The sequence below is a fragment of the Gopherus flavomarginatus genome, chromosome 6 (genome assembly GCF_025201925.1).
Source record: "Gopherus flavomarginatus isolate rGopFla2 chromosome 6, rGopFla2.mat.asm, whole genome shotgun sequence".
Classification (NCBI taxonomy): domain Eukaryota; kingdom Metazoa; phylum Chordata; order Testudines; family Testudinidae; genus Gopherus; species Gopherus flavomarginatus.
Genome location: NC_066622.1, coordinates 65760033 through 65771389, shown reverse-complemented (window position 1 = coordinate 65771389; position 11357 = coordinate 65760033). Strand labels below are relative to the sequence as shown.

General features: G+C 47.7%; 1 protein-coding gene across 12 annotated transcripts in view; it reads right to left on the bottom strand.

Annotated features, from left to right (window-relative positions):
- The window catches only part of ZSWIM8 (zinc finger SWIM-type containing 8), a 132428-nt gene that overhangs the window by 32362 nt on the left and 88709 nt on the right, over nucleotides 1–11357 (bottom strand). For all 12 annotated transcript variants that reach the window (XR_007775190.1, XM_050959909.1, XM_050959911.1 and 9 more), the window contains 3 exons: nucleotides 6139–6314; nucleotides 2389–3388; nucleotides 130–261 (listed from right to left, as the gene is read on the bottom strand). Coding sequence is in view for 11 of the 12 variants with exons in the window: in XM_050959909.1 (XP_050815866.1) it covers nucleotides 130–261; nucleotides 2389–3388; nucleotides 6139–6314 (1308 nt within the window). In the remaining variant the exon portion in view is untranslated. The remainder of the gene's footprint in view (nucleotides 1–129; nucleotides 262–2388; nucleotides 3389–6138; nucleotides 6315–11357) is intronic.

Here is an 11357-nt window from a genome sequence, read left to right as displayed (position 1 = left end):
TATTATTATTTTTAACCTCATGATTTTATGATCTTTTTCCATATGACTCATGTTTTTTGAATTTTTGGGGCTGGCAATCCTGTGTATTCCTCCCCACTCTCTCTTCTGTTCACAAGGGCACCTCTCTACCTTGGTTGGGGGCTGCTCCACCTTGAGATCTGGAGGGTTGGCCAGTAGGTCTCTGGCCAGTTCTACAGTCAGACGGCATGCTTCATTACTGTATCCGTGTGCATAGAGAGCCTCTGCACAGGCAAAGAGGATCTGAAAATAAAGGGATAGAGGATCAGGGTTAGTCCATGTGCCTCACAGCTGGAGTCAACCCCATCTTGCCCACTTTCTCATTTGATGTCACTAAAAACAGAGTTAAACACTGATCTCATCTCAGATTTTTATCTAATGCTCATGTTCCTGCCTTCTGTTATGCAGCCCCTCTGCCTGGAACGGCTCCATCATGCTCTCCAGCACTTCTCAAAAACACAGCTTCCAAGGGGTCTAGACCTCTTCCCTCAAAGCACTAACCTCAAGATTGCATATTTTTCTAAGCAATATGCTCTAGTTCAAACAGGAATCAATTCAGTGAAGTCCTGTGGCCTGCATTATACAGGAGGTCAGATTAGATCATCACGGGGGCCCCTTCTGATCTTCATAGATATCTAAGTGTCTATGAATAGACTGGGGAAAAATCCCAAACAAAAATTAAAAACAAAACCAATGTGTATAATTAATTGTTTCTCTCTCTTTCCTAGCATCCCAATACCCCTTCCTCAGTGCTCTACTTCGACAAAAGCTCCTCCAACTCATCTGCGAAGTTCCAGGCATACTTCTGAGGTTTTAACATACAGGGCTGGTAGCATAACCTATTGCCTGACATTTATCTTTATAAGACCCTGTTTTCATTTGCTTGTCACTTTGTCAAACTAACTTTTTGGGCTGAAATTTTCCTGACTAGGTGTCTGCCTCAGACTAAGAGGAATATATTTTCAGCAATTCAGCTGTTCCAGAGCGAGGCTAGGAGAAATATGTTAGTTTTGTTCATGTTTAACATTTTCTTTGAGAAGCTCTAGTGCCTCCATGCTTAGGAGTAGAGACTTGAAATTTGGAAGAGGAGTGGTTTTTGTCAGGGATGTGCCTTTGGATGGTCCCATTAAAATCCACCCAAATTTAGCCAAGTTATAGCCTTTGGGGAAAAAAGCACCATTTGCCCATGTTCATGAGAGACTTAGAGCTTCACAGCTAAATTCCCCCAAAATTTATCCACACAGGGCTGAGCTTCACAGGACTTCCCCTGCGCTTGCCCCTCTGAATTGCTGCAGCTAGGGCTGGGCAAAAGAATTGAGAGCAGGGAGCCTGCCTCTCCTGTGCTTTCAATGTCTGCTCTGCTGAGCCCAAGAGGTATGGAGAAGGAACCTGTGTAATTTGAATGCAGTGGTGACGAGAGCTGGACCTGGGGTTTGGGGAGCTGATTGGAACAAAGACACCTTGAAGAAGGGAAGGAAAACTCAGATTGGAACCTGGTGAGGGAGAGGAAAACTGAGGCTGGAAGTTGGAGGGACTGGCTGGGCAAGAGACTAGGACTGGGAGCCAGCAGGTGGCAGGAGACAGATTGGATGAGGAGCTGAGGGGGAAGGCAGACTGGGACCAGCAGAGCAAGGAAACTAGGACTGGGAACCAGTGGAGTGAGGAAAAGGAGAAAGAGAGCCTACGAATGAGCTGGGGGAAAGAATGTTGAGATTGTACGAGGAATCCGGGGAGGGAGACTGGGCCTGGGAGCCAGTGGGGACAGGAATGAGACTGGTCAGACAAAATGATGGGAGGGAGGAACTAGAACTGGTTGGGCAAGACTATTAGGAACTAGGAGCTGGGTTGATTGTGTGTGCTGGGAGAAGGAGGGGGCTGGGAACAAGGAACCGGGTGACTGTAGAGGACTGGAAATGACTGGGCAAGGAGGCTGGGATGGGGAGCCAGGAAACTGACACAAGGAATCTAGGGGCAGGGGAGATTAGAAATGGCTAGGTGAGGAGACTGGAAAAAGCTGTCAGGGATGAGGAATGGACAAAACTAGACCAGGGACAGAAGGGTCAAGCTTTGGGGGAAACAGGCAGAAGCACTAGTGATCACTAGAACACACTGCCTTCCAGAGCCTCAAATGGAACCTATGATTCCAAATCTCACCCTTCCACTGAGGTCAGAAAAAAACAGTATAAAAGACTATCATAATGGGGACCAAAATAATGTAGCACACCCAACTTTAATTCCTGCCTTTCTTCACTTGACTGCCTGACTTTGCAAACTTCATAATGTTCTTTTAACTTACTTTAGATATGTTACACTCACAAAAACTAAGAAAAATAATCACATGTTGCCATTTTCCAGCTAGAACTCACTCACCTCCATCCTGTTCTCCTGCTCCAGGGGCTTTATACCAGCAAAGATGTCCTGCTCCTCTTCATTCCCCCCCTCCGCTTTGTCCTCCTCCTCCTTGGCCACCTCCTGTGGATTCAGATAGTATACCTGGTAATCATCTTCCTCTTCTCCCTCCTCCCCGCCCCCTGCTGCACCATTTTCTCCCACTTCTGGCTTCCGGCTTGCACCGTTCTCATCTGCAGAAGGCGGATCGTCATCTCCGCTGCCCACTTCTTCCACAGGATCCTTTGGAGCTTTCTTGGCAGCGGGATTGCTCCTGACACTGGGCTCAGGACCCTCCGAGAAGTACACACCCCCGTCATCTTCAAAAGTGTCCCTGTAGCTCCTACTCAGGGGGCTCTCCGTGAAACTGAAGGTGTTACTGGCCTCCGCCCCCAGAGCCAAGCTGCTGTCATCCAGGCTCATCTCTGCCAAGTCTGGTTCCAGAGAGCTGTCTTCACTGCTCATGCGGCGTTTCCCACTGTGTTTACTGGCTAAGCTTTTCCCCACTGGCAGCTTGGCCTTGCCTACTGCTGTCTTATAAACAGCCTTATCTCCTTCCGCTGAAAGTCGGCGCAGAGCCCTCTGGGGGGCTTCAGAGACAACTTTCCGCTTCCCAATGAGTTCCTTAGGACGGACAGCTGGCTCTTGCGAAGATGGGCGTGACCTGTCCCCTGGGTGCAGACAGGTTCCTCCAGGTTCCTGTCCATGGCCTCTGCCAGCCTCACACGTTGTTTCCACACACTGCAACCGACAGTTCCTCTGTTGGACAGCCTTTACCCAACAGAACGAGTTCTTCTTATCAGTGCTGCTGTAGGTGATGCCAGGGATGGGATAGGCCTCCTCCCAATTGAAGTAACAGGCTTCCACAGCTGGCTTGAAACCTTGGAAGAGCTTCTCCAGGGATTTCTTGTGCTGCCCCCTCTTGACATTATCTATGACTTTCAGCTGCCACTGTCTGAGCTGGGTGCAAAGGTCCCTGCGCCTGGAGGAAGAGGAGAGAGGAGAGAAGGCAGATCAGAAAGCAGCCATAAAACACACCATGACAAAAGACTCCCAACCTCATGGAATACCTCTTCCTCCCCCAAGAAACCGTTCTGCTGAATTAGTGTAAATGGCATTAGTCAGAAAACATCACAGAGAAGATAAAGGAAAGAGACGTGTCAAAAAATCAGTTTCTAGACAGGCCTATGCCATGGAAGCCAAATGCTGCCAAGTCAAACATGGGAATGTGTTGTAGACTAGGGGCTCAGGATGAAGCACTGGCTTGTGAGCTCCTGAGCAGCTACAACCTGTAGTTCACCCATCACAGATGTGACATTAGCACTCTGCTAAAACAGCCAAGGACTACAACAGAGAACTGTGTACATCAGGAATAAGAATCACTGGCAAAGCAAACTGAGAAAGTTTGTGTAGGGCTTGAAGCTGTACCACGCCCAGCTCCAATCAGTGCTATTGTTTCTTCTCTCGTGAGCACCAAAGCCTACACAAATCATCCAAAGTGCCAAGGAAAACATTTAAAAATCACTGGGGAAATCTCAAATTTCTCAGTGAACTCCCCTCTTACCTTTGCCATTGATTCCAGAGTTCTCGGGAACAAAAGGAAACACCTCAATCTTCTAGTGATTTTATCAGCCCCAGAAGCAAAAGAAGGTAGAGGTAAACTGAGCAAGGGGTGTAAGAGTTTGGACTTATTAGGATAAAAGGAGCTCTACAACACCAACTGCTTCCATTTGACCTCTAAGAAAACCAATTAGCTAGGAATAGGCTGATGGGGATTAGTTAAGAAAGTAGCAACGGGGAGGGGAACTACTCATCGAAAAGGTGCCATTAGGATAGGGGGAAGCTGCAACAAGCTGGGAAGGCTGTAGCAAGCCTCACTGTGATCCACTGAGAAACAGCGTGTAGGAATGAGAATAAAACAAGTCAAAGGAATTGAAAGTGGGCACCATTCTGGTGACTCTATACAAACTCTAAGAGAACTGGAAATAAAGCAAGAGGCATTTGAATTATGCATGAAATGAAATAGAACTTTTAGCAATTTGGAATTATTCAGATGACTAAAATGTTAAGACAGACATACACTATATAGAAGGGAAGAATGATTTGACCCTGCCTTATAAACAACAAAACAACTTTTATGTTTTACTGACTACGTAACGATTCACATTTTTGTTTGTTTTAAATCTTGTCCCTGATTCCCTACTGTCTTCCTCTTTGTGTCTCTGCATATTTTTTTTTTCCTATTTCAGATTGTAAACTCTCTAGGGGTAGAGATAAATATTTTTTAATCTCACTGATGTACCCTACAAAGTTATGGCCTTACATTAAAGTTGAATAATAATTTAGAAGATTAGAGAGTGAACAAAGCTAAAAAGCAAATATGCCAAAAAGATCCTGGCTTCATTCATTCTGACAAAGCGAGAATTAACTTTTCTTGTTTATGATCTTTCATAACACACAGACAACGCACTGCATCTTATCTTGCCTAATAGTGCAAACTGCAAATATTTTGTAAAACAAAGAAGTCTTAACATGAGCCCTGAACACAACATCTAATATTCAATTTTTGCTAAATGGAGAGGGTAGTCAATTGTGTGCAAGTTAGCAAGGTATTGTGATTTATAAACCTGCAGAAGCATCATGCTTCATCCCAGAGGCCTGAAGGTACCGGCTGAGGAAACAGGACCACTAGCAATAATTGTCACTACATCTTGGAAAACACACACGAGGTTGCCCAAGACTGCAGAAAGCAACATATAGTTCCAAACATTAAAAAAAGATTAAGAATAATGAGTAATCTGGGTAAAGAAGAAACCTGTGAAGGAATCTAGCATGTTACAGCTACAGATTGATAAAACAGATCATGCCATACTGAACTGAACAGGCATTTTCAATGTAGAAACAGGCTAGATCAGTGAGGGCAATTTGGGCATGTCATTAAATTGGATTTCAGCCAAGCATTTGACAGCACTGCCCAAGTGGCACAGACACTGGAGAAGTATGGTCTGACTAGTATGGCAAGGAGGACTGACTAAGAGGAGGCAATGAGTTATCAGTTGTTACATCAGAATGGGGCAGAGACAAAAATGGTATCCTGTAGGGGGCCAGTATATACATATATGCAATGAGGGCTCAAATCAGCAGTCTATACTAAGCTAAAATATACAGCAAGTACAGCAGGATAAACCAAAAACACATTTATATCTGGACATCTTTTTCACTTGGCTGATCCAGTGTGAGCTGAAATGTAATGCAAAGCAGTGCAAGATAATTAGCAAAGACTACGTCAGTTATAAACTAGGAACTCCAGAAACCAGTTATGAAGAAAAGGTTGGGTGCTATCACTGAACTGAATCCTTCAGCGCATTGCTATTCCAGAAAGGCTCTCTCCATCAGGAGAGATTAGAAAAACTAAGTGCATAACCATACTTGCAACTTAAAAGAAACACACAGACAAGAGACAAATTATTCACTCTGAAAATCAGGATTAAAAACAAAGAGTAATACTAGCAATTAAAGCTGAAAGTGATTAAGTTTATCTTGGATATTAGAGCCCATCTTGGCCATGAGGATGGACAGCAGAACAGTTTGCCTAATGAGGAAAGTATGATTCAATCACTAGACATGTAAGGAAAGAAAGCTAAGAGTATGTGTGCACCACAGAACAAATAGTGAGGGTTGGGCTGGACTCTTTAAGGAATCCATTAAAGATTATCAGATCCTGGTGCTCACCTCTGTGGGCTGATGGTTGGGTCTAAGACAGCCAGCCTCCAGAGAACCACCATCTCATCACACATGCTGGCACAGGCATGAGCAGCCACTTCTGATTGACCATTACTGCGGCCGGTGTGCCCGCTAGCGCTGCTGTGGGACGCAGATGTTCGTACACTGTACCACCAACCTGTTATCTGCAGAAGAAGATACATTCAATGCAGCTGTGCCTAAACATCCGATTCTCGAGTCCCACCCACCCCACATTTGCACAGGCTGGAGGACCTGAATTCTGGAAGTAAATCGTAAATGACGATCAGGAATAGTAAATTCTGTTGTTAGGCATGTAATGCCTTGTTTTTTATTTCTTTTTAAATGAATTATGGGCATTAAAGCAGAGGCACACAAAGGCCTGGTCTACACTACGAGTTTAAGGAGTAGCGCTGAAATCAACATTGCCAGTTCAAATTAGGGTTAGTGTGGACACACTTCAACGGTATTGGCCTCCGGGAGCTATCCCACAGTGCACCACTGTGACCACTCTGGACAGCAATCTGAACTTGGATGCACTGGCCAGGTAGACAGGAAAAGTCCCGTGAACTTTTGAATTTCATTCCTGTTTGTCCAGTGTGGACAGCTGATCAGCACAGGTGACCATGCAGTCCCTGAATCGAAAAAGAGCTCCAGCATGGACCGTACGGGAGGTACTGGATCTGATCGCTGTATGGGGAGACAAATCCGTTAGCTGAACTCTGTTCCAAAAGACGGAATGAAAAAACATTTGAAAAAATCTCCAAGGCCATGATGGACAGAGGCCACAACAGGGAGTCAACACAATGCCGCATGAAACGTAAGGAGGTGAGACAAGCGTATCAGAAAGCCAAAGAATCAAACGGACGCTCCGGGACAGAGCTGCAGACATGCTGCTTCTATGCTGAGCTGCAGGCAATTCGAGGGGGAGGGAGGGGAGACACCACTACCCGTCCGTGGACTCCGATGATGGGGTACTCTCAGTCGCCATGCCTGAGGATTCTGCAGACAGGGAAGATGAGGAGGAGGAGGACGACGACGAGGTTGAGGAGAGCACACAGCACATCGTTCTCCCCAACAGCCAGGATCTTGTTCTCAGCCTGACTAAAGTACCCTCCCAAGGCAGTATCCCAGACCATGATGCTGTAGAAGGGACCTCTGGTGAGTGAACCTTTGTAAATATAAAACATGGTTTAAAAGCAAGTGTTTTTTTAATGATTAATTTGCCCTGAGGACTTGGGATGCATTCGTGGCCAGTATAGCTACTGGAAAAGTCTGCTAACGTGTCTGGGGATGGAGCGGAAATCCTCCAGGGACATCTCCACGAAGCTCTCCTGAAGGTACTCCAAAAACCTTTGCAGAAGGTTTCTGGGCAGCGCAGCCTTATTCCGTCCTCCATGGTAGGACACCTGACCACGCCATGCTAGTAGCGAGTAATCTGGTATCATTGCATGACAAAGCCTGGCAGCATATGGTCCCGGTGTTTGCTGGCATTGAAGCAACATCTGTTCTTTATCTCTCTGTGTTATCGTCAGGGGAGTGATATCGTTCATGGTAACCTGGTTGAAATATGTGAATTAAGGGGACATTCATAGGTGGCTGTTCCTACTGGGCTGTTTGCCTGTGGCTGAAAAGAAATCCTCCCCGCAGTCAGCCAAGCAGAGGGAGGGAGAGGCACTGGCGCTGAGCTGTTCATATTTGGCTAGCAGGGATCTTCCCTGATATCAGCCACGCGATTGGGGAAGGGTTAATGCGATTATCGCAGAGAAAAGGATGCGGGGGGGCTTCAAGCTCAGCTGTCCGGGTTTGCCTAGCAGAGATCTTCCCTGATACCAGCCACGCGGTGTGGTGGGGGAGGGTCAAATTCTGTTGCCTGGCGTGTTTGATGTCTAAACACCAAAGTCGCAGGCACTCAATACAAGATGCAAAAAATGACCTTGTACCGAAATCACATGTGCTATGTAATGTGAATAGTGTTGTTCACCATGAAAGAGTATACCCATTGTTCTGTAAAATATATATTTTAAAATACTTCTCTCCCTTTTTTAACTCCTGCAGCTGCAAATGTTTCAAGCCTCCCTCCTCTGTGCCAAAGGCTATCTTGGATAAGGCGGCGAAAAAAAACGCACTCGAGATGAAATATTCTGAGCTCATGCAGGCGTCCCGCACTGAAAGAGCTGAGCACAAAGGGTGGAGGGACACAATAGTGCAGAACAAGAAAGCGGACAGTGAACGTGAGGAGAGGTGGCGGCAGGAAGATCAGAGGATGCACGAAGCCACGCTGGGGCTACTGCAGGAACAAACGGACGTGATCCAGCGTCTGGTGGAGGTTCAGGAACGTCAGCTAGAGAGACAGCCACTGCAGCCCCTGTTTAATCGCCCTCCCTCCTCCCCATGTTCCACAGCTGCCTCCTCACCCAGACGCCCAAGAACGTGGAGGGTAGGCTCCAGGCACCCAACCGCTCCACCCCAGCGGACAAAAGGCTGTCAATTCAACAAGTATTGAAGTGGCCTCTTCCTTCCCTCCCCCCCCGACCCCACCCGGGCTACCTTGTGAGTTATCTCCCTGTTTTTATAATCAATTAATAAAGAATACATGGTTTTAAAATGATAGTGACTTTATTTCCAATCTGTGATCGGAGGGGAGAGGGCGGTTGGCTTACAGGGAATTTTAGAGTCAACCAAGGGAGCAGGTTTTCATCAAGGAGGAACAAATAGAACTATCACATGGTACCCTGGCCAGTCATGAAACTGGTTTTCAAAGCTTCTCTGATGCGCAGCGCTTCCTGATGTGCTCTTCTAATTGGCTGCCAGGCGATTTGCCTCAGCCTCCCACCCGGCCATAAACGTCTCCCCCTTACTCTCACAGAGATTGTGGAGCACACAGCAAGCAGCAATAACAATGGGGATACTGGTTTCGCTGAGGTCCAAGCGAATCAGTAAACTGCACCAGTGACCCTTCAAACGTCCAAATGCACATTCTACCACCATTCCGCACTTGCTCAGCCTATAGTTGAACAGCTCCTTACTACTGTCTAGGGTGCCTGTGTACGGCTTCATGAGCCAAGGTATTAAGGGGTAGGCTGGGTCCCCAAGGATAACTACAGGCATTTCAACATCCCCAACAGTTATTTTCTGGTCTGGGAAGTAAATCCCTTCCTGCAGCCATTTAAACAGACCATAGTTCCTGAAGACGTGAGCGTCATGAACCTTTCCCGGCAATCCCACATTGATGTCAGTGAAACGTCTCCTGTGATCCACCAGTGCTTGCAGCATCACTTGAAAGTACCCCTTGCGGTTTATGTACTGGATGCCTTGCTGGTCCGGTCCCAAGACAGGGATATGCATCCTGTCTATTGCCCCACCAGTTAGGGATTCTCATTGCAGCAAAGCTATCTACTATGACCTGCACATTTCCCAGAGTCACTGCCTTTGATAGCAGCAGCTCAGTGATGGCATTGGCTACTTGCATGACAGCAACCGCCACAGTAGATTTGCCCACTCCAAATTGATTCCCGACTGACTGGTAGCCGTCTGGTGTTGCAAGCTTCCAGAGGGCTATCGCCACTCGCTTGTGAACTGTGAGGGCTGCTCTCATCTTGGTATTCTTGCGCTTCAGGGCAGGGGAAAGCAAGTCAAAGTTCCATGAAAGTGCCCTTATGCATGTAAAAATTTCGGAGCCACTGAGAATCATCCCAGACCTGCAACACTATGTGATCTGACCAGTCTGTGCTTGTTTCCCAGGCCCAGAGTTGGCATTCCATGGCATGAACCTGCCCCATTACCACCATGATCTCCACATTGCTGGGGCCCGCACTTTCAGGTAGGTCTGTGTTCATGTCCTCATCACTCTCGTCATCGCACTGCCATCGCCTCCTCACCTGGTTTTTCAGCTTCTGGTTCTGCATAAACTGCACAATAATGCCTGAGGTGTTTACAATACTCATAACTGCTGCAGGGAGCTGAATGGGCTCCATGATTGCCGTGCTATGGCATCTGCGCAGAAAAAAGGCGCAAAAAGATTGTCTGCTGTTGCTCTGATGGAGGAAGGGGCGACTGATGAAATGGCTTACAGCATTGTCACACAGAATGGCCTCCTCAAAGATTGACCTCACAACTCTGGGTTTAGCAGGCCAATGCACAAACCACTGAGCTATCCCTCCCCCGACTATTCACGAAGGGAGTGCGGGGAGCAAATGAATACTGAACAAATCTGGTCTCTTTATTGTTTTGCTCCACTCCATCTTTCTTATACATCTCAGGCTGGCAGCAGACAGTGCAGTACGACAGCTAGCCATAGTCATCTCCTGGCTGCTCACCAGAAGACGGTGCAATAGGACTGCTGGCCATCGTCGTCTCCCATTTACGTCCAGGTGCCTCCGACCGACCTCACCGAGCCCGGCCAGGAGCACACGTCTGCCCAGGCGCCACCGACTGACCTCACTGAGGTCGGCTAAAAGAGTACCCGGGAGTACGATGACGATGGCTACCAGTCGTAATGCACCATCTGCTGCCAAAAGTCAATGGAGCTGCTGCTGTGTAGCAATGCAGTCCCACATCTGCCAGCACCCAGGAGACATACGGTGATGGTGAGCTGAGTGGGCTCCATGCTTGCCGTGGCATGATGTCTGCACGGAAAAACGGTTGCTCTCACTGAGGGAAGGGAAGGCAACTGACGACATGGCGCACAGGATTGGCTTACTGTACTGTTCCCGCAGTTTCCGCCACCCATTGAAATTCTGGGTAGAGCTTCCAGTGCCTGATGGGGTAAAAACAGTGTTGCAGGTGGTTCTGGGTAAATGTCACCAGCCACCTCCCCACACACACCCTCCGTGAAAGCAATGGCAAAAAATCATTTCTTGCCTTTTTCCTGGGTTACCCGTGCAGACGACATACCACAGCAAGCATGGGGCCTGCTCAGCTCACTGTCATCGTATGTCTCCTGGGTGCTGCTGGCAGACGCGGCACTGCAGCACTACACAGCAGCATCCCCTTGCCTTGTCCCTTGTTGGTAGGGGGCACCTGGGCAGACATGGGTGCTCCCGGCCAGCCTTGGTAAGGTCACTCGGGGGCGCCTGGACAAAAATGGGCAGGTCATTCTCTTCAAGTTTCGTCTAATGGAAATTCAGTCCCTGCCTGGAATATCATGCCAGCTGGAGGTTTCTGCCTCAGGCTGCTATTCCAGTTGGCAGCAGCGTGTGGTCACACCT